General features: G+C 46.2%; 1 protein-coding gene across 2 annotated transcripts in view; it reads right to left on the reverse strand.

Annotated features, from left to right (window-relative positions):
* Positions 1 to 24,245, reverse strand: part of TDO2 (tryptophan 2,3-dioxygenase) — a 229,866-nt gene that overhangs the window by 147,582 nt on the left and 58,039 nt on the right. For both annotated transcript variants that reach the window (XM_078776977.1, XM_078776978.1), the window contains 2 exons: positions 14,299 to 14,485; positions 14,062 to 14,169 (listed from right to left, as the gene is read on the reverse strand). In XM_078776977.1, the coding sequence (XP_078633103.1) occupies positions 14,062 to 14,169; positions 14,299 to 14,485 (295 nt within the window). The remainder of the gene's footprint in view (positions 1 to 14,061; positions 14,170 to 14,298; positions 14,486 to 24,245) is intronic.

The following is a 24,245-nucleotide window of genomic DNA, read 5'->3' on the forward strand; positions in this document are numbered from 1 at the left end:
TCACAGCTTAAAAAACGGCTCAACGATTCAAATTCTAATGTACATTCTTTCATATATATTGTTGCGGTTTTGAGAGTGTACATATAACATCATTAAGGGGCCAAGTGGGATAAAATGCAGGGTTTTACACGCCATCAAACAAATGCACATATCTACACTCACAGACAAGCTAGCAACAAACCATATATCAGTGGAAAGCTGACAATCTGGAGAATACAAAAATTTAAGAATTGAGACAATACACCTTCAAATAAGGAAATTAGATTTATTTTCCTCAACACAATTGAAAATTTACATTTTTGCATTTTGTCAGCAAAATTGTAACCCCATACAACTAACTCAGGCAATCTACTTTTTTTTTTCCTCAGTTTTACATATTATAGGGATGTCCTAATATTTCAATGATGGCTTTTCTTCAAATCAGTTTATTTCAGCTGCACACTGATTATTTTTTGTAGAAACAGAAAAAGGTGACATTTTACTTCATAAATTTTTTTTAAGTAGGGGTATCTCTAAAAGCCATCATTAATTCACTCAACACCTCAAACCTGACATTCTGACCAAATTTGAAGAAATTCTGATGATTCGTTTTTGAGTTATAACAAGTTTATGAATATTCATAAGAGCACAGACTATAGAGTTTGAAATTGACATTGAAAAATGAAAAATGAAAAAATTTCATGAAAATTAAAAAAAAAAATTTTACTCAAATTTTAACCCACTCGGCCCCTTAAAGGTTGAAGGTTTGCCCCCTAGTTAGTCCACAAGCAACACGTAGGCCCATTTAGGATATTAGTTATGTCATAGTATGTGTTAGGATAAGGCCATTTCCCGAGTAACATCTGCGTTGTGTAAAAGAAATAAGATAAGCCCCCTTTCATTTTGCCTCCACCCTCCAAATCTACCTCGTTGGGCAGAATCAATCCCGCGCCCCATTTTGGCTATTGCACCTCGCATTAGGATGCTCCCTAGTCAAATGACACGAGGTAGGCCTGAGAGAGGGAGGAGCGCGGGGTCGGGGTGTGGCGGCGTCGAGGGTGGAGCGGCGGAGACAGCAACGGTAAGAGCCATAACCAATCAGGGCTCTAAGGGCATGGCGTGAGGGGCGTGGTAAGGGCGCGGCTGGCAAGTTCCAGAGGGTTCGCTGCGCGGCGATATATAAGTGCACGCACAAAGCCCTTGAACAGGACTCGTGCGAGTTGACTTATGAGAAGGACTCGTGCGAGTTGACTTATGAGAAGGACTCGTGCGAGTTGACTTATGACAGGACTCATGCAACAGGACTGGCTGCAGTTGAGCTGAGGAGAGGAGTTCAGATGAGAAGGGAGAGGCACTCGGCGAGTTAACCTGAGATGAGAACGGAGTCACGCATCGCGAGCAAATTGTATTGAAAGAGCGCATTGAGATACGCAGTGAGATACTGAAGAGCGCATTGTTCGCGGTTATTGGAACTGTTCGCTTATTACGTACGCGGCTGAGCCGCAAGTATAACCGCCAAAGCCAGCCTACCGTTGCCCTGTGATAATCCCGCATGCGCCAAACGACACGCGGAGAGCTCCTGCCGTCTGGTTCATCTGCTTCGCGGTGCGAGTTGGGGACCGGAGAACGAGCTGCCTGGACGCATCCCTGGACCATCGACCTGGTCAACTGCAAACCACGTGTGAGTGTGTCTGAGTGTGACGGGCCCGTTGTCCAGGTATAAGTTAAGACTGTATAAGGCTGCACTGTGTATTTTTCTTCTTCTTATTGTACAAAGTGTAAATAAATTGTGTTATTCCTTTTCTTCCCAAATTGGACCGTTTCAGTCATTTCTCCATTGGGTAAGCGTGGCACGATTACGAACCGCTTGGATCGGGTTTAGTCCTTGATAATGGCTCGGGTCACGGGTCGCTACCGCTCGGTGTTTCAACTAACACCCGTGATTCTGGCGGGGCTTATTTACTCGTTTCCGGTCAGCGTTAGTACTTAGGTAATAGCGAATTCATAGTCCTTAAACCCTATTTAACTCTGCCCGGGAAGGACGTCATAGGTCCCGGGTCCCGTCGGCTCGTAAAAGACAAGGGGACTAACCCCCCATTGGTAAGGGGAAAGGCCGGCGCTGAGACCCGCAACATTTGGTGTCAGGGGAGTGGGATTTGACCCGAAGTGCGCCTAACGCACTCAAAATTACGAGCGGCCGAAATTTAGTTAAAAATCCAAATTAAATCGTGCCATGGATAACCAAGACGGTCAGATGCTGGTGGGAGTAAATGAGGAGGTAGAGGAGGAATTAGAATTAATAACCCAGGACCCCCGGGAAGAATGGGAAGAAGAGGAGAGCATTGATGAGGGTGCAGCAGTAGGGGTGGCAGGCGAAGAAAATGGCGGCGCCTCGCACATGGCGTCGAGGGCTGCGCCCGCTGCGCAAGTAGGGGTTATGGACTTGCAAGCCTACATGGCACAATTCACGGCACAAATACAGGCATCCATAGAACTGGAGGGGAACAGAGCCACGCGGGAAAGGAAAGACATGAAAGACGGGTTAAATAATTTGGAAAATAAAATGGACGCTCAAAGTAACAAATACACCCGGGAATTGAAAGAGGTAAAACACGAATTGGAAAACAACATGGATGAGGAAATGAAAGAAATGAAAGATGGGTTATTGGGGTTTGGATACAGAATAGGTGGCCAAATAAAAGAAATGGTGGAGGACATAAGGCGCAGGTCGAGCGGGAAAGTCACATTGATACGCGAGGGGGTAGCGCGACGTGAGGGACGCGTGGAGGGCGAGGTGGAGCAAAGCACAGCCAGGTGGACCGGGGTAGAGATCGCGACTCGGGGTATGGAAAAGCCGACGACCGCCAAATTTAAAAAAATTATTTTATGCGTGCCAGCGGTGGTCGAGCTTGATAAAGAAAAAGAAATTATAATTGAAATTGGGGTTGAGGAGACCGCAGGGTTAGTACATGTATCACGGGAGATTGAGATGGAATGTACTCAAAGTCCAAACCAAAGCGTTCAGAATCATTGGAATCTCCCACGATGAAGCTAACTCCAAGGGCCTTTAACTCACTCACTGCAGGCAGGTTGGTGGTCTTTCCGTCTTTTACCGACTCCTCTCTGTCCTTGCCCCCCCAGTTCTCTCTGGGCTCTGTCCCCCAAATATTCCTACAGGTCGCACAAGATCTGCCTGCAACCTTCTTATGGTTAAACTGCCAAAATCAAGACTCTCTGCTCACCTTCACACCTTCATTCCTCTTTTCTCCCGCCTCAAGAACAAACTCCCTCACTCTCTTCAATCCCACTCCACCCTCCAGGTCTTTAAAACAGCTGTTCACCACCATCTCTTATCTTCCCCCATCCAAAACCTTGATCTTTTCTACCCCTGCTAATTTCACCCCAAATCCACTTTTTTGAAATACCAACTTCTGTCCTGGAAGTCCTTGGTGTCCTTGTGTTCTATACTTCTCCCACCCCCCCCCCCCCTTCACACGCCTCCTCCCCCCAATCCCTCTCCCTCCCACACATCTCCCTGCTCTCAAATGTTGTGTTTGTGTGCTTCCCCTTCTCTCCCCATCTTGTCTTCCGCTCCCTCTTTTTATTTATTTTGTTTGTCTGGTTGATTTGTTTGTGAAATAAATGTTAGCTCTTTCACGAGCCTCGATTCAGTATACAAAAAAAAAAAGGCTGGATTCACATCGTGATGTCATGCTGCCTAACCGAAATGGAAGTTTGCAGGTGCGGGAGGAGAAGAGAATCCCGAAGGTGAGTAGGGTTGTGTATGGCGCGAAAAGGTTTGGCGCGAAAGTGTTTGGCGCAAAAACATTTTTCGCGCACTTGGGATCGCGACGTCACCCGGGCGCTCGTGGAAGGTCCGTGGTGCGCTGTGTGAGGGTGAATTGCGCGCGTGTGCGAACGGCGCCGGAGCGCGAGTTTAAAACGGCGTGTATGTGGGAAGAGTGTGTGTAAGAGGAGTGTGAAACGGAGTGTGGAACGGAGTGTGATACAGAGTGTGCAATGGCCGGGGAGAGTGTGTGAGAATGCACACCGGAGCATGTTGGGGAGAGTGTGCAGGAGTGCACACCAGAGCGCGTGATTGGGTGTGTGCAGGAGTGCACACCCATGATTCTTACGGAGTACGTAACAGGAGAGTGTACGCGAGGGTGTGCGATGGCCAAGTGTGTAACGGAGTGTGCGAGTAGAATGAGTGCGCCAGGGTGTGCGTGAGGATGTATGATCATGGAGTGTGCGGGTGGCGTGAGTGCACCTGAGTGTGCAAGAGAAGACTGTGCATGGGAGAGTGCAGTAAGGAAATGTGTGGAGTGTATGAGAGGCGCTGGAGCGCCTCGGTGTGTGAGTATAGAAAGGGTCGCGTGGTGTGAGAATGCGATTCGGGCATCGACGCAGACCGGGGCAGCGTTTAGGGCGACATACAGCCGACGAGAGCTCTCGGGACATGGTGTGCTTTTTGTGTGCTGCGGGGGCCGGTGGGGATCGTTACCGCGGCGGCGTGCACGATTCGTCCCGCCGGGCCCCGGCCTGTATGGTCGGTGCCGCGCCTTGGCGAAAGAGGCAAACGGCACGGTTTGAGGGGAGGAAGGAGAGGTCGGACCTTCGCCCCCTGGCGGGCGCGGTGCTCCGACCGGGGGAGGCTGGGCCATCGTGCCGGAGACCGAAAGGCTCTGCGCCGAGATGGCGCCTGGAACCTCGTCTCGAGCATGCCTCCTCCCCAGAATCGAAAATGCCGGATGGACCCAACCAACAGGAGACCAAACACCCACATGCATTGCTCAGCTTTTCGAAGCCGAGCTGTGACGAGAATGTGTTGCTGCACCGAGAGGCTCGAGTGGAGTAGACGAATAGAAATAGTGTTGGCGAATGGTAGCTATACCATTCGTTATCATGGGGGAAAAGGAGCTCTAGATTTATGGGGTTGGCAGTGAAAACTAGCCAGGGTGGGCTAGGATAATTGTTAGGGAATTAGCTGACCATAGGAGACATGAGATTTAAGTAGTGACATTTGTACCGGTAGAGGGGACGTAGTCAGATTAGGTGGATGATAATGACGAGGGGTGTGCTTAGTGTAAGGGAAGACGGGAAAGCACGAGTTTTAGAGGGAAGTAGTTAGTTAGATGATGCTGTGTGAATGAGAATCACTGTGTGAGTATGAGCTTGAGAATTATGCGCAAATGAGGAATTGAGTGAAATTGTTTGTGGATGAACTTGCGCAAATGAGGTATTGGTCGGGGATGACCAGAGAGAAAGTGTATAAATGGTGTCTTGAAGACCAGTGTAAGTGTGTTGAGTGATTGACTTGCATGGGGTGCAAGTGTATAAATGGAGAGAATACAGGTGTGTGGAATAAATGGTGTGTGGAGTGAGTGGTGTGGAATGAGTGGTGTGGAGTGCATAGTGCGAAGGAGTGGATGGGGGAAGATGGACCCCTTCACGAATACCCGGGGAGGGTAGTTTAAAGTTAGGTAGAGGGTTTAGGTAAATTGTTTGGATATTGACATCTGTGGTGCAGGGAGCAGCAAGGTATTGCTTTGAGGGGTGCATAAGTCTGTGGAAATGGCTGGGCGTGTGAGCTTAATTGGTGAGTATAGTTATTGGGGCACTCCGCCACTGGTAGTCTGTCGGCCAGGTGAGGCCGCAGGTAGGCTCTGGGGGCCAGTTAGAGTTCAGAGTAGAGTTCAGTGGGGCCCGAGGATCCGAGGAGAGGACCCGGGTAGTCCAATGCCAGAGAGGGCATCAGAGGGGTGAGAGAGCCAGGAAGGGCCTTCCCTGAGTTAGGGTAGTTGTAAGGAGCATGGTAAGATCGGGTGGCGGAGGTGCGCAGGTAGTTGGACCTGCTGGTAGAGCCACACGACCCAGCCCCAAAATTGTGTGAAGGCACAGTATTGAAAAATTGGGGGAGTGAGACCCCAAATTTGTAGGGCACCACAGGGTGGGTCAATGGGAATTGTTTTTTAGAACCGCATAGTGTAAAGAGGCCAATTGATATGCAGGGCATGACCCCGGGTAGTGTAAGTGAGTTAATGTCAATTAAGGTATAGTTAGGAAGAAAATCAATTCGCACCATCCGCATCCACTCACCAAGGTGACAGGACTCCACACTGGGTTTTGTGAGCTATTTGGAATGTGAGACGCATCATGACGTGAGAGTGACATTGGGATATTCCATCTCTTCCTTCTTGGGAGGGATTGGATGATGAATTTGGCATAGAGGGGGGATAGAAAAGACAAGACGTAGAGACGAATTTGTAAAGGAAGTGTAAATACGGGGAGGGGCAAGGGTAGTGTAGGCCGACATGGGGGGTCACGAACTGTTAGGGACGAGCTTTCTCCGCTCGCTCTCCCGTGCTCCTCATGTTGCATTGCCTTGTATGATGTGTACCTTTGCGCCCTTGCCTCCGCTAAACTCTCTGCTTTCTCTTTCCTCCCCACCTATGGACCCATATCTTTTGTTGAGGGGAGTGTGCAGGAACCATGAACTGTGCTGCGGCACATTGCCACACTTGTGCGGTACTCCTGCTACCTGTTGCCTGCACCAGTACACCTATGGACCACACGTTCTGTGGCCTGGCACCTTTGCTGTGGCAGACAATTGCTGCAAACGTTACCTTGTGCCCTGCGGACCACTGTTTTAAGTGGCATCGATGCCATGCAGTCGGACCACCTAAGTTGGCCCTGCTGGCCGAAATGAAAACGGACACGGTTTGTGCCTTTTTATTTCCTTTGGTGTGTCAGGAAAGAAGACTTTAAGTTTTTATGATGGCACACCGAAGACGAAGCAGGAAGACGCAGCAGCCCAGCATCCCAGCAGCAGCCAAGCAGCCAGCATTTATTATTGACATATGAATGTGCATTTATTGATGATTGTGCATGATTGTGCATTTTGGTGCATTTATAATGGTGTATTGGTGCAGTGCATTCTGTGTTTCTTCTCTTCCAAATTTATCTTCTTTCCCACAAAAGAACAGGTCCTGGGTTCTAGAACTGTAAATAATTAGATTAGTCTTGTAAATAACATGCTCCCCACCGGCTTTATGTATAGTTTGAGAATTATTTCCGTAATTCGGTTAGCCGTGGGTGTGAGTCTGCTAGTTAGTACACAACGCAGTAGGTGGGAAATATCTAGTGTCATAAAACTGTCACACACAGGGTGTTAGGTTAAATGTAGAGGGAAACCACACCTAAGTGTCACACTAAGTTAAAAAGTAGTCCTGACTCTTGCATCAAAACCGGTCGTACTCACTTATGTGGGTTCGGCTCGGGTACGAGCCTGGCGAAGGAGGGGTGCAGTGTTGCGGTTTTGAGAGTGTACATATAACATCATTAAAGGTTAAAGGTTTGCCCCCTAGTTAGTCCACAAGCAACATGTAGGCCCATTTAGGATATTAGTTATGTCATAGTCTGTGTGAGTATAAGGCCATTTCCCGAGTAACATCTGCGTTGTGTAAAAGAAATAAGATAGGCCCCCCTTTCATTTTGCCTCCACCCTCCAAATCTACCTCGCTGGGTAGAATCCATCCCGTGCCACATTTTGGCTATTGCACCTCGCATTAGGATGCTCCCTAGTCAAATGACACGAGGTAGGCCTGAGAGAGGGAGGAGCGCGGGGTCGGGGTGTGGCGGCGTCGAGGGTGGAGCAGCGGAGACAGCAACGGGTAAGAGCCATAACCAATCATGGCTCTAAGGGCATGGCGTGAGGGGCGTGGTAAGGGCGTGGCTGGCAAGTTCCAGAGGGTTCGCTGGGCGGCGCTATATAAGCGCACGCACAAAGCCCTTGAACAGGACTCGTGCCAGTTGACTTATGAGAAGGACTCGTGCGAGTTGACTTATGACAGGACTCGTGCAACCGGACTGGCTGCAGTTGAGCTGAGGAGAGGAGTTCAGATGAGAAGGGAGAGGCACTCGGCGAGTTCACATGAGATGAGAACGGAGTCACGCATCGCGAGCGAATTGTATTGAAAGAGCGCATTGAGATACGCAGTGAGATACTGAAGAGCACATTGTTCGCGGTTATTGGAACTGTTCGCTTATTACGTACGCGGCTGAGCCGCAAGTATAACCGCCAAAGACAGCCTACCGTTGCCCTGTGATAATCCCGCACGCGCCAAACGACACGCGGAGAGCTCGTGCCGTCTGGTTCATCTGCTTCGCGGTGCGAGTTGGGGACCGGAGAACGAGCTGCCTGGACGCATCCCTGGACCATCGACCTGGTCAACTACAAACCCCGTGTGAGTGTGTCTGAGTGTGACGGGCCCGTTGTCCAGGGATACGTTAAGACTGTATAAGGCTGCACTGTGTATTCTTCTTCTTCTTATTGTACAAAGTGTAAATAAATTGTGTTATTCCTTTTCTTCCCAAATTCGACCGTTTCAGTCATTTCTCCATTGCGTAAGCGTGGCATGATTACGAACCGCTTGGATCGGGTTTAGTCCTTGATAACGGCTCGGGTTACGGGTCGCTACCGCTCGGCATTTCCACTAACACCCGTGATTCGGGCGGGGCTTATTTCCTCGTTTCTGGTCAGCGTTAGTACTTAGGTAATAGCGAATTCATAGTCCTAAAACCCTATTTAATGCTGCCCGGGAAGGACGTCATCGGTCCCGGGTCCCCTCGGCTAGTAAAAGACAAGGGGACGAACCCCCCCTTGGTAAGGGGAAAGGCCGGCGCTGAGATCGGCAACAATATAATTTGAGATAAATGTATACAAGACAAAAATATGACGTGTTCTCAGGAGAAGGTCAAAAAATTTTTTTAAATATAAATACAGTGCTTTGAGAAAGTTTTCAGACTCTTCACTCTTTTCACATTTTGTTATAAAAAAATAAATAAAATAACCACATTTAGAGGCCATTTTTCCCCGCAAAGCGGGGGTTGGCCTTTTTCGGGGACCGTGGTTGTTGTTGTTTTTTGGTCCCCTTTTTGAAGCAATGTTTTACGGCCGGATGCCCTTCCTGCCGCCAACCCTTTTTGTCACCTTTTACGACAAGCAGGGAATTACCAGTGAACTGGTACTCAATTAGCCGACCTCGGAAGGATGACAGGCTGAGTCAACCCCCCTGGCGTTAATTCAGCGATCGACCGGGATTCGAACCCAGGATCCTGGGATCCTAAGCTGGCACCCTAGCCGCTAGCCCAACACCAGGGTTTGGCTATTGCACCTCGCATTAGGATGCTCCCTAGTCAAATGCCACGAGGTAGGCCTGAGAGAGGGAGGAGCGCGTTATGTTGCAGCCTTATGCTGAAATCGTTTAAATTCATTTTTTCCATCATCAATCTACACTCAATACCCCATAATGACAAAGAGAAAACAGGATTTTAGAAAGTTTTGCAAATTTATTAATTAGAAAAAACTGAAATATCACATTTGACATAAGTATTCAGACCCTTTGCTATGACACTTGAAATTTAGCTCAGGTGCCTCCCATTTCTCTTGATCATCTTTGAGATGTTTCTACACCTTAAATGGAGTCCACCTGTGGTAAATTCAATTGATTGGACATGATGTGGAAAGGCACACACCTGTCTATATAAGGTCTCACAGCTGACAATGCAAATCAGAGCAAAAACCAAACCATGAGATCGAAGGAACTGCCTGCAGAGCTCACAGACAGGATTGTGTCGAGGCACAGATCTGGGGAAGCCTACAAAAAAAATTCTGCTGCATTGAAGGTTCCCAAGAGCACAGTGGCCTCCATAATTCTTAAATGGAAGAAGTTTGGAACAACCAGGACTCTTCCTAGAGCTGCCCGCCCGACAAACTGAGCAATCGGGGGAGAAGGGCCTTGGTAAGAGAGGTGACCAAAACCCGATGGTCACTCTGGCTGAGCTCCAGAGATCCTGTGTGGAGATGGGAGAAACTTCCAGAAGGACAACCATCACTGCAACACTCCACCGATCTGGGATTTATGGCAGAGTGGCCAGACAGAAGCCTCTCCTCAGTGAAAGACACATGAAAGCCCGCTTGAAGTTTGCAAAAAAGCACCTAAAGGACTCTCAGACTGTGAGAAACAAGATTCTGTGGTCTGATGGAACCAAGATTGAACTGTTTGGCCTCAATTCTAAGCGTCATGTCTGGAGGAAACCAGGCACCGCTCATCACCTGCCCAATACCATCCCAACGGTGAAGTATGGTGGTGGCAGCATCATGCTGTGGGGGTGTTTTTCAGCAGCAGGGACTGGGAGACTGGTCAGGGTTGAGGGAACAATGAAAGGAGCAAAGTACTGTGATATCCTCAATGAAAACCTGAAACAGAACGCTCAGGACCTCAGACTGGGCCGAAGGTTCACCTTCCAACAGGACAATGACGCTAAGCACACAGCCAAGACAACGCAGGAGTGGCTTAGGGACAACTCTGTGAAGGTCCTTGAGAGGTCCAGCCAGAGCCCTGACTTGAACCCAATCGAACATCTCTGGAGAGACCTGAAAATGGCTGTCCACCAACAGTCGCCATCCAACCTGACAGAGCTTGAGAGGATCTGCAGAGAAGAATGGCAGAAAATTCCCAAATCCAGGTGTGCAAATCTTGTGTCCCAAACCCATCCCTCTCTGTACCCACTGTACCCAGTCATACCCAGCTGCTCCTGGACTCTGTGTCCTTTCCTCCTGACAAGGTGGAAAAGTTTCTGTCAACCCTCGACTCTGATTCTGCAACTGGACCTGACGGCGTCAGCCTACGGGTCCTAAAATCATGTTCTTCCGCTCTTTCACTCCCTCTCTCTGTTCTCTTCACCCTCTCTTTTGCTCAAGGTCATCTTCTATCTGCTTGGAAATTTGCCAACATCACCGCTTTGCACAAAAAGGTGCAAAAACAGATCCCAGCAACTACAGACCAATCAGCCTTCTCCCAATTATCAACAAAGTCATGGAATCCATCATTGCTTCAGATATGAAATCTTTCCTCTTCTCCATTGGCTTGATCTCTGATCATCAATTTGGTTTCAGACCTGGACACTCTACTCTGGACATGCTGCTTCTGCTTTCTCAACAATGGATGGAGGTCCTCAATGCCAAACAGGAAATTAGAGCAGTCTCCCTTGACATATCACGTGCCTTCGATACAGTCTGGCACCCCGCTCTCCTCACCAAACTCTCCTCTTTTGGTATCCATGGAAATCTCCACGCATGGCTGGCGGACCTCCTCTCTAGTCGTAGTCAACGTGTGGCCCTGAATGGGTTTCTCTCATCTCCTCTTCCTGTTCAGGCTGGAGTTCCCCAAGGCAGTGTTCTGGGCCCTGTGCTTTTTCTGGTCTTCATCAATGATCTCTCTGACTCTCTTGAAAATCCTCTCTATCTCTTTGCTGATGACTCTACTCTCTGTCGCTCCATTCTTCATCCCTCAAATCGGCAGTCTGCAGCCTCCTCACTCTCTGCAGACCTGGACAAAATCACAGACTGGGCAAACAAGTGTAACATGTCTTTCAATCCTGACAAATCTCACACTCTTACGATGTCTCTCCGAAAAGACCGACTGGACAACCCTCCCATCCACTTTCTGAATAATCCTCTCCAAGAAGTTCTGTCACTCAAGCTTTTGGGTCTCACTATCTGCCATGATCTTTCCTGGGAAAACCACATTTCAAATCTGGCCTCCAAAGCCAGTCGCCGACTGGGCATCCTCCATCGTGCGAAGTCCTTCCTTGGCACACCTGAGCTCCTCACCACATACAAGGCTTTCATCCGTAGCTCAATGGAATACTGCTCTCCCCTCTGGGCTGGTGCTCCTGCCTCACACCTAGCTCGTCTTCACGCTGTTGAAACCAAAGCATTCAGAATCATTGGAATCTCCCGCGATGAAGCTAACTCCAAGGGCCTCTCACTCACTCACCGCAGGCAGGTTGGTGGTCTTTCCGTTTTCTACCGACTCCTCTCTGGACTTGCCCCCCCAGCTCTCTCTCTGGGCTCTGTCCCGCAAATATTCATACAGGTCGCACAAGATCTGCCTACAACCCTCTTATGGTTAAACTGCCAAAATCAAGACTCTCTGCTCACCTTCACTTCTTCATTCCTCTTTTCTCCCGCCTCTGGAACAAACTCCCTCACTCTCTTCAATCCCACTCCACCCTCCAGGTCTTTAAAACAGCTGTTCACCACCATCTCTTATCTTCCCCCATCCAAAACGTTGATCTTTTCTACCCCCGCTAATTTCACCCCAATTCCACTTTTTTGAAATACCAACTTCTGTCCTGGAAGTCCTTGGTGTCCTTGTGTTTTATACTTCTTCCCCCCCCCCCCCCCCCACACTTCCCATGCCTCCTCCCCCCAAGCCCTCTCCCTTCCACACATCTCCCTGCTCTCAAATGTTGTGTTTGTGTGCTTCCCCTTCTCTCCCCATCTTGTCTTCCGCTCCCTCTTTTTATATATTTTGTTTGTCTGGTTGATTTGTTTGTGAAGTAAATGTTAGCTCTTTCACGAGCCTCGATTCAGTATACAAAAAAAAAAGAAAAAAGAAAAGCATACCCAAGACGACTTGAGGCTGTAATCGCTGCCAACGGTGCTTCATCTAAGTACTGAGTTAAGGGTCTGAATACTTATGTCAATGTGATATTTTAGTTTTTCTTTTAATAAATTTGCAAAACTTTCTAAAATCCTGTTTTCTCCTTGTCATTATGGGGTATTGAGTGTGGATTGATGAGGGAAAAAATGAATTTAAACGATTTCAGCATAAGGCTGCAACATAACAAAATGTGAAAAAAGTGAAGGGTCTGAATACTTTCTGAATGCACTGTATGTATGTTTGTATGTATGTATGTATGTATGTATGTATGTATGTATGTATGTATGTATGTCCCCTCAAACGTATACCAATCAGATGAGAATCTGGTCACATAACAGGGTGATGTGATTACGCCTGATGTCATTACGGCAGTGCTGCGGCTGAGTCTCCACGCACCGCCATTTTGATTTATATGCCGTTCATGACAAACATATCGTCGAAGCTGTCATATATCACAATCGCCATGCTCTACCTTACGTTTTTAATTCAGTGCGAAACACAAACAAACCGATTGTTAAAAGGACCATCAAATATTGAAAGCATCAGCGTTATGTCTCCACCAACAATACGGTATGTATAGGCCTTAGGCGTTATGACTCACCGTCCGCTTCGGACAAATTAAACCCAGGTTTCTTAATACAGCGATATCGTTTCAGTAGTATAATTTTCGTAGTAATAATAATAATATTATAGTCAATATAACCATAACACTTTAATACCAATGTAGTGAATGGAAAGTTGATGGATTGAAGCGGTGTAAAAGCGGAAGTAAGGAATTCACCTCGGTTTAAAAAAAATAATATAATTTTCGTAATAATAACGTAACGTCATTATTATGGTAAATCTAATCGTAACACTGATCCCTTTGTAGCGACTGCAACGTTACTGGAGGTTAAATATATTTCTTATATGTATTAAAGTAGCAGCAGTTTTGTGTCCGGCCGTCATGCTACGTCATTACGTATATGATGTCATTACGGCGTAAACACCAGCTCCCTTTGAGAGTGGCAGGAAAGATCATTCCTCTTTGGGGTATATAGATTACAGTCGATCTATGGTCGTGTTTCAAGAACATCGGGTGTGTGTTAATTTACCAAGGTTCTTGTGGAGAGATCGCCAAGTGGTTAAAGCATTCGAGCAAGCACTCCATTCAAAACCCATAAGGAACGGCTGGCTTGGCAAGCGCTAGCTAGCTGGTTGGTAGATGAGCACACCTCCAACCCTTGTGGGGTATATAGATTACAGTAGATCTTCGCTCAGTTCTGTAAGTAAAACCCACCTCATGGATGTCGGGATTCCTCCAAATTTCTTTGTTTAATGTTATAAACAGTATTAGCGACTGTTTGAAAAGCTAATAATACGTGTTTGTGGTTTATAATATTTTACAAGCCCGGCTATTGACACCAGATGCCGGTGTCAAAGTTGGACTTTTGGTCTTGTTTTTTAACCCTCTAATCAAATCAGTTTTAGGAAACATTAAAAAGCATAATCATGTCATTTTTGGTTGTAAAAATATGAACTTTGGTGCTATGAATTAAAACTCATAGCACCAAAGCACAGAGCATCAGACCTGCACCATTGAAGAGTTTTGTCTGAGGTTGAAAAAAATGCTTTCTTTTAGCTTCTCCCAAAACATAAATCCAGGTGCTTCCATGCATGGTGTCCTTTCAAGCCAGTCCTGCAAATGTAAACAAAAATAAAACATTTTCATACAACCTGCAGATGCACTCCAAAATGTTTCTACTAATGACCATTGAAACTAATAACTAAAAGCAATTGAAGTAAGTATCGGGGAAGTAAGCAGAACCTGCAAGAGTTTCAGGATTGTGGGTTCTGTCTCAGAAGCATCGAGCTCCTTCAGCTGTTCTCCATGGAAGCAGTTTCGGTAGCTTTGCCGGTTGTACGGTATACGTAAATACTCAGGCATACCGATCTTGTTCTCGAGTAACCGGAACTGAAGGCTCTGGAACCCAGATGCCGGTGTCAAAAAGTGCCTGTCATTCGGACCACAAGCATCGTCAGCAATTAGCAAGGGATTTTTATACAATTTTTGCATATGTAATATGTACAGTGCATTCAGAAAGTATTCAGACCCCTTCACCTTTTTCACATTTTGTTATGTTGCAGCCTCATGCTGAAATCGTTTAAATTCATTTTTTCCCTCATCAATCTGCACTCAATACCCCATAATGACAAAGAGAAAACAGGATTTTAGAAAGTTTTGCTAATTTATTTAAAATAAAAAACTGAAATAGCACATTTACATAAGTATTCATACCCTTTGCTATGACACTTGAAATTTACCTCAGGTGCCTCCCATTTCTCTTGATCATCTTTGAGATGTTTCTACACCTTGATTGGAGTCCACCTGTGGTAAATTCAATTGATTGGACATGATTTGGAAAGGCACACAGCTGTCTATATATTCCTGTCCTGTCTATAATACATTCAGAACTCCGCTGCCCGTCTACTCACCCATTCCCGGACCCGTGACCACATCACCCCGGTCCTTTACAAGCTTCACTGGCTCCCCATCTCCCAGAGAATCCAGTACAAAATCCTCCTCTTGACCTACAAAGCCCTCCATAACCTGGCCCCATCCTACCTGACTGACCTCCTCTCCAGACACACCCCCACCCGCAACCTCCGCTCTGCTGGTACCAACCTCCTGACCCCCCCCCCCCCCCCCCCCATCGAGACCAAATTCAGATCCTGGGGGGATAGGGCCTTCTCCATCGCTGCTCCCACCCTCTGGAACTCACTACCTCACACCATCCGAGACTCCTCCTCACTCACCACATTCAAAACATCACTAAAGACCCACCTGTTCAACGCTGCATTCAACATTCAACCCACAGCACCTAACCCCTGACTATCTCTTCTCCTTCTCCTTCCTTTTGCTTTGATTATTTACCTATTGATTTTTGTCTTTTTGCACTTGTTTTTTGTACTCTGTCAAAGCGCCTTTGCGCTTCTTGAAAAGCGCTATATAAAATAAATGTATTATTATTATTATTATTATTATTATTATTATATAAGGTCTCACAGCTGACAATGCATATCAGAGCAAAAACCAAGCCATGAGGTCGGAGGAACTACCTGCAGTGATGGTTGTCCTTCTGGAAGTTTCTCCCATCTCCACACAGGATCTCTGGAGCTCAGCCAGAGTGACCATCGGGTTCTTGGCCACCTCTCCTACCAAGGCCCTTCTCCCCCGATTGCTCAGATTGGCCGGGCGGCCAGCTCTAGGAAGGGTCCTGGTTGCTCCAAACTTCTTCCATTTAAGAAGTATGGAGGCCACTGTGCTCTTGGGAACCTTCAATGTAGCAGAGATGTTTCTGTAGGCTTCCCCAGATCTGTGCCTCGACACAATCCTGTCTCTGAGCTCTGCAGGCAGTTCCTTCGACCTCATGGCTTGGTTTTTGCTCTGATATGCATTGTCAGCTGTGGACCTTATATAGACAGGTGTGTGCCTTTCCAAATCATGTCCAATCAATTGAATTTACCACAGGTGGACTCCAATCATGGTGTAGAAACATCTCAAAGATGATCAAGAGAATTGGGAGGCACCTGAGCTAAATTTCAAGTGTCATAGCAAGGGTCTGAATACTTATGTCAATGTGATATTTCAGTTTTTTCTTTTTAATAAATTTGCAAAACTTTCTAAAATCCTGTTTTCTCTTTGTCATTATGGGGTATCGAGTGTAGATTGATGAGGGAAAAAATGAATTTAAACGATTTCAGCATAAGGCTGCAACATAACAAAATGTGAAAAAAGTGAAGGGGTCTGAATACTTTCTGAATGAACTGTACATTGTTATACCCGATATACATTGTAGTATTTATGGAATGAAGTAACATTATACGTCAAATTGTGGGAATGCCAGACAGCCCCGTTTTTGATGCACTTGTTTTACCTCGAGAATCGACACCAAATGTTTGTAGTTAAACTGCGATCAGTAATAAAGCATCACTGTGGATGCATCAGTGATGGGCGACGGTGATGCGTAGTTTAGGCTTCGTGTGGATAACAGATCAGAAACGCTGTAACTGTTGTGTGGTTTATACAGGTTGATATCCACACGACAGAGATACTACGGTCATCCTGTAGAGTCTGACCCTCTGTCCATCCTGTATAGTCTGACCCTCTGTCCATCCTGTATAGTCTGACCCTCTGTCCATCCTGTATAGTCTGACCCTCTGTCCATCCTGTATAGTCTGACCCTCTGTCCATCCTGTATAGTCTGACCCTCTGTCCATCCTGTATAGTCTGACCCTCTGTCCATCCTGTATAGTCTGACCCTCTGTCCATCCTGTAGAGTCTGACCCTCTGTCCATCCTGTATAGTCTGACCCTCTGTCCATCCTGTATAGTCTGACCCTCTGTCCATCCTGTATAGTCTGAACCCCTCTGTCCATCCTGTATAGTCTGACCCTCTCTGTCCATCCTGTATAGTCTGACCCTCTCTGTCCATCCTGTATAGTCTGACCCTCTCTGTCCATCCTGTATAGTCTGACCCTCTCTGTCCATCCTGTATAGTCTGACCCTCTCTGTCCATCCTGTATAGTCTGACCCTCTCTGTCCATCCTGTATAGTCTGACCCTCTGTCCATCCTGTATAGTCTGACCCTCTTTGTCCATCCTGTATAGTCTGACCCTCTTTGTCCATCCTGTATAGTCTGACCCTCTGTCCATCCTGTATAGTCTGACCCTCTTTGTCCATCCTGTATAGTCTGACCCTCTCTGTCCATCCTGTATAGTCTGACCCTCTCTGTCCATCCTGTATAGTCTGACCCCCTGTCCATCCTGTATAGTCTGACCCTCTGTCCATCCTGTATAGTCTGACCCTCTCTGTCCATCCTGTATAGTCTGACCCTCTCTGTCCATCCTGTATAGTCTGACCCTCTCTGTCCATCCTGTATAGTCTGACCCTCTGTCCATCCTGTATAGTCTGACCCTCTGTCCATCCTGTATAGTCTGACCCTCTCTGTCCATCCTGTATAGTCTGACCCTCTCTGTCCATCCTGTATAGTCTGACCCCCTCTGTCCATCCTGTATAGTCTGACCCTCTCTGTCCATCCTGTATAGTCTGACCCTCTCTGTCCATCCTGTATAGTCTGACCCTCTCTGTCCATCCTGTATAGTCTGACCCCCTCTGTCCATCCTGTATAGTCTGACCCTCTCTGTCCATCCTGTATAGTCTGACCCTCTCTGTCCATCCTGTATAGTCTGACCCTCTCTGTCCATCCTGTATAGTCTGACCCTCTCTGTCCATCCTGTAGAGTCTGACCCTCTCTCCATCCTGTATAGTCTGACCCTCTCTGTCCATCCTGTATAGTCTGACCCCCTCTGTCCATCCTGTATAGTCTGACCCTCTCTGTCCATCCTGTATAGTCTGACCCTCTCTGTCCATCCTGTATAGTCTGACCCCCTCTGTCCATCCTGTATAGTCTGACCCTCTTTGTCCATCCTGTATAGTCTGACCCTCTTTGTCCATCCTGTATAGTCTGACCCTGTCTGTCCATCCTGTGTAGTCTGACCCTCTCTGTCCATCCTGTGTAGTCTGACCCTCTCTGTCCATCCTGTGTAGTCTGACCCTCTCTGTCCATCCTGTGTGAATAACATGATGGTCGTGGCCACATCATGTAAGTTAGATGTTTATTGTTGCACCAAATCATGTAAAAGTGTTATGGGAGGTCATGATATTGTTATTATAAATTGTTTCATTGATTATTATAATTACTCTCTTGAGATGATTATGATCCGTCATTGTGAATCTTTCGGATATCCTTGGTGCATGTATACTGGTTAGCCATCGTTTCTCCTGTTTGATTTACCTTGACATTGGCAGAACTCCTCATCAATAAAGCGTTCACCTGGCTGATGAATGTTGTGCCTAATTGTCTATGCGAGTCTCGAATGACTTCAACAAGGAAACTACGACAGCATTCGACAGAGGGCACACCTCCGCCAGGCTGAACGGTTTACGTTTTGTCTCCCACTGATAGGCCGGATCTCGATCTGGACCTCAACCAAAATCGAATGGCTCGTTCGCGTCACCGAACCCACTCGTCCACCGACATTTGTCATAACTAGTCCACAACTTTTTGAAATATCATGCTACATTTATTTTTGGTCCCCATCTTTCAATGAGGAAGACTCACTCAAAGAATTAAAAATTTATCGTATCCGGATCCGTATCTTCACAAACATCGAATCAATTTGTCCTCGTCAGACACCCAACCCGTCCACCAAGTTTCATCCGAATCCATCCACAACACTTTTTAGATATCCTGCTCGCAGACCTCAACAGATAGTGGTGAAAACATAACCTCCGTTCACCTTCGGTAGCAGAGATAATAAGTCAAATATTAACATTAACCACCGATGCTCAGCATGTTTCAAGTTTGACGAGTGATTACAGCGCATGGAGACATCAAACCGATAAGCACAAGGTCAACTAGAACGCCACTCAGTAGAGCGCACACTCCCGCCGTGGGGGGCCGCTGCTGAGCCCCATCTTCCAATAGTAAAAAATCCTTCAAAAAATTCCTGGATCCGGAATAATATCCTGAGCTTCACCAAAAACTAATCAACAGCTGTTCACCACCATCTCTTATCTTCCCCCATCCAAAACCTTGATCTTTTCTACCCCCGCTAATTTAACCCCAATTCCACTTTTTTGAAATACCAACTTCTGTCCTGGAAGTCCTTGGTGTCCTTGTGTTTTATACTTCTCCCACCCCCACCACCCCTTCCCACGCCTCCTCCCCCCAAGCCCTCTCCCTCCCACACATCTCCCTGCTCTCAAATGTTGTGTGCTCTCAAATGTTTGTGTGCTTCCCCTTCTCTCCCCATCTTGTCTGCCGCTTCCTCTTTTTATAAATTTTGTTTGTCTGGTTGATTTGTTTGTGAAGTAAATGTCAGCTCCTTCACGAGCCTCGATTCAGTACACAAAAAATAAAAAATAATCAAATTCTTCCTTATCCCAAGGGCAATCAGCCCACCAACTTTCATCCAAATCTGTTCAGAACTTTTCCAGGTATCTTGTTCACAAACACACGAACACACACACACACACACACACACACACACACACACACACACACACACACACACACACACACACACACACACACACACACACACACACACACACACACACACACACGATCGAATGCATTACACCCTGGTGAGAGTAAATATAGGAATCGTTTTTAGAGCGGTGATTCTAATATTGTGGAGGAGGTGGAGTTGCGAGAACCATGACCATAACTAGAACACCACTCAGGAGAGCGCATACTCCCGCCGTGGGTTTAGTTGGAATAATACGTTTTGTTTAACATCCCCTCTCCCCAAAACAATAAATGAAAAAGAAAGTAGGCCCTAACTGTCAGAGAATTTATTTTGATATATCTCGGAATTAGAGGAGAAAAACATCATTTAAGAATAAGAATAAAAGCTTTAATGCAGTAAAACAGAAAAAATCTTTTCCAAAAAAATTCCCCAAACAAATTCCTGGATCCGGAATAATATCCTGAGCTTCACCAAAAACTAATCAATTCTTCCTTATCCCAAGGGCCAATCATCCCACCAACTTTCATCCAAATCCGTTCAAAACTTTTCCAGATATCTTGTTCACAAACACACGAACATACGAACACACACACACACACGGACGGACACGATCGAATGCATTACTCCCTGGCGGGAGTAATAAACCTGAAAATCGCAGAGCCAGAACCAGAATTATTTATTTAGTCTGGGAAGCCCATGCGAGGTTTCTTCTTCTTCAGCCTCTCACAACCCTGGGTGAATATGTGATCTTTTTTTAAAAAGCAGGAATTTTGCCAAATCTGTTTCATTCATTTGTTAATATACCTCAGCCATTGACAAATCTGGAACTAAGACTTTATAAGTTCATCAAATACTGACACCGTGAATGACATTCGCTGAGCTAAATGTTGATATCTCTTCTGAGGTTAAAATAACCAAAACAAAAAAAAGGTTTAAAGCATTATACGTATCAAACGATACATTTTATGAAACGGGGAACCCTAATACACACTTTGGTGGTTTTAAAATGACAGAATATGTCTTTATTAGAAGAAAAAAAAATGAACATTGAAGACGACGCTGCTAAAGAAATACACTGCTCTAACGCATAACCACGATTTTAAACTACACTTACAACAAATATGAAAACTATTTTCATATCACAATGTTAAATATAGAATATATAGAAGATAATGTTAAAAAAAAAATGAGCCCTATCTTCCAATGGTAAAAAAATCCTTCAAAAAATTCCTGGATCGGGAATAATATCCTGAGCTTCACCAAAAACTAATCAATTATTCCTTATCCCAAGGGCAATCATCCCACCAACTTTCATCCAAATCCGTTCAGAACTTTTCCAGATATCTTGTTCACAAACACACGAACACACACACACACACACGGACACGAGTGAATGCATTACTCCCTAGCGTGAGTAACAAGGGGGCAAGTAACCGCAACATCGTGTATGCAGCTATGTTGTTAGGATGTGGATTTGGGAATAAAATGGAAAGGCTGTTAGATTCTAGGAAGGCAAACTTTGATGGTACAAGAAGAGAATTAGGTGCTTTCGATTGGGAAAAGCTAATGTGTGGGCAGTCTGCATCAGAGAAATGGGCAATCTTCAATGAGCCAATGTGTCGGGTGTACCTATTCCAGTGAAGTGTAATGGTAGAGACAGAAAGAGCAGGGTGTTTGAGCAGTAAGGTACGGAGTGTTGTTTTCGATAGGCAGAAGGCATTCATTAAGTGCAAAATAACAGAACTAGAGTCCGACTCACACTCACACTATTGATGATAAAAAATTAACACTCTAAGCTTTAAATATCATGTGTTACACATTATATAATCCTCCGACTCGCAAGCATACACATAAACGTTTTTTTTCAGGTCCTTTGGTCGAGACCATTGCTATGAACAAAACTTCACGGACATCTCGTTCCCCCTTCCAATAGAGCACATGCAACAACCGTTCCACAGATACAGTACATGACGATAGCCAGGCCACAAGGTGGTAAAAATCAGGAAACAATGAGGATGGAAACGCACTCCTGAAGCCGAGTTGCATATTGGATTGACCCGCGTTGTTAAAGGTGAATGATTAAAGCAAATCTGCTATACAAATCCGTGTCATTGAAATAGCAAGAAGATCGAAGAGATTGAGAGATCACAATGAGATGGAACTATATTGAGAATAGAAGACCAAAATAAAGCAGAGGACAAGAGTAAGCAACGAGTCTACCACCGTGGTTGCCAAAAGTCAGCAGCATGAGCTGGCATCCCAGCGGCAAAGTGTTGGTGACATTAAGCACTATAAATGACATATCACTATACAAGGTGTCTGTGGTCATGTGATGACAGCAAATGTATATTACTGCTTGCCAAGCAGTATGGCGTTGCCTTACGCCCAAAATTTAAATTCATCGTGCCAGATGAATGGAGCAAAACCTCGCCCTATGTCCTCCCTCATTGATCTCTACCTGCCTAGCATTGAGACTGCACCTGCAAACCTACCTACCTGTTGGATTGAACAGCTAAAGGGAAATACACCAACAACAACATGCATTTTAAAGGCCATTTTCCCTACTAGAGCGGGGGTTAGCCTTGCGGTCCCCATGACAATCTTCTCCATCTTGCCCTATTTTCTGCATCTCCCCTTGTTAACCCCCTTGCCCGCATTTCTTCTTCCACCATCTTTAGCCAAGTCTTTCTCGGTCTTCCCCGTCCTCTACTTCCTTCTACATTCATTTCCATCACTCTTCTCAACCAGTCACTTTCATCCTTCCTCAACACATGACCAAACCATCTCAACCTGTTCCTCTTCACAGCATCAATCACAGGCTCTATTCCCATCATCTTTTGCAATTCATCATTTGTCTTCCTCTCTCTCAACGATACTCCGCACATCCGTCGAACCATTCGCATTTCCACCCTTTCCAACCTTCGTTGCTGCTCTACGTTCATTACCCATGTCTCGCTCCCATAAATCATAACACTTCTCACACATGCAGCATACACCTTTCCCTTCAGCGTCAACGACACTCGCCTCATCATTAGCACGCCACTCAGTTCCCGAAACTTCTTCCAGACACATCTCACTCTAGCAACCATTGCAGAGTCTGATCCACCTTCTCCATTCAGCATGTCTCCGAGGTAACAAAATGTTTTCACACCTTCCAGCTTCACGCCGTCTCCAAGATCCAACTCAACATTTCCTCCATCTGCAGCTCCCTCTGTGCACACCTTACATTTGAATGTAGCTGCCACACTGGTTAATGACCCTCTCAGACCACTACATTTTTGATGAACCCACTCAGTGCACATTGTACATTGAATGGAGTTCACTCCGACACCCTTCCTACACACAGCACAGGGCCACTTCCCAGTTCTTTCCACCTCACCACATGCTTTACCACTTGCCATTACCTTCGTCTTTCCGATATTCACCTTCAGACCTTTTGTCTCCATACATTCCTTCCACTTGTTCATATTTTCCTTCAGTCCATCCATACTTTCCGCAATCAACACCAGATCATCTGCATACAACAACTCCCACGGTAAACCCTCCTTTACGTTCTGAGCCAGCACCTCCATCACAGCTACAAATAGTAGTGGACTTAGTACCGACCCCTGATGCACCACCTTCACCTCAAACTCACCACTGTTCCCGTCCTTCGTCCTTACAGCTGTGCACGCTCTTTTGTACATTGCCATCACTACTCTGATCAACCATTCCTCCACTCCTAACTTCCTCAATGCCCATGTCAATACTTTGTGTGGAACCCTATCGAATGCTTTCTCCAGATCAACAAACCCAAGAAACAACTTCTTCCTCTTCTCCATGTACTTCTCCTGCAACTGCCTCACAATGAAAAGCGAGTCGGTCGTTCCTCTTCCTGGCATAAATCCAAACTGCATTTGATCGATCTTCACTTTCTTCCTTATCCTCCTCTCCAACACCCTTTCCAATACCTTCATTCCATGCTCCAATAACTTTATCGCTCGGTACGAGCCACACTCCAGAGGGTCACCTTTCCCCTTGTATAGAGGGACGAGGGTACTCAGTTCCCAATCCACTGGAATGCGGCCTTCTTTCACCACCAGATTACAGATCTCTGTCATTCTCTTCACACCCCAACTTCCTGCTGCCTTCAACATATCTCCCACAACTCCCGTCGGCACTCCCGCTTTTCCACTCTTCATTGCTTTTATTGCTTCCTCAACTTCCTTCTCAGTTATCTTCTCTGCCGGTCCTAAAACTGGGTTACTCTCTATGTTGCCATCCCATTCATTCTCTGTATTCAACAGCATTTACATATATCTTTTCCATCTTCCTTTAATTCCATCTGGGTCGACAACGATTTGTCCCACTTCATCCTTCAAGCAACTCACCCCCATCACATCACACCTCTCTTTCGCTATGTGCTTTGCAATCCTGAATACCACTCTCTGACCCTCTTCCGAATCCAAGCGTTCTCTGAACATTTTCCTACATGCCTCCTGCACCTTTGCTTCCTCTTTCTTTGCAGCCTTCCTGGCTGCCTTATAACTTTCATGCTCTGCTGTTTCTGCTCCCGTACCCTTCGCCTTCTGCCACTCCTTGAACTTCTTCCTCTTCTCGTCAATCCTCTTTCCAACTTCATCATCCCACCACCATGTTTCCGAGTGCCTCGGTGGTCCTTTTGTCCATCCACATACCT

Source organism: Myxine glutinosa, chromosome 4 (genome assembly GCF_964187855.1).
Source record: "Myxine glutinosa chromosome 4, kmMyxGlut1.1, whole genome shotgun sequence".
In the NCBI taxonomy this organism is placed as follows: Eukaryota; Metazoa; Chordata; class Myxini; order Myxiniformes; family Myxinidae; genus Myxine; species Myxine glutinosa.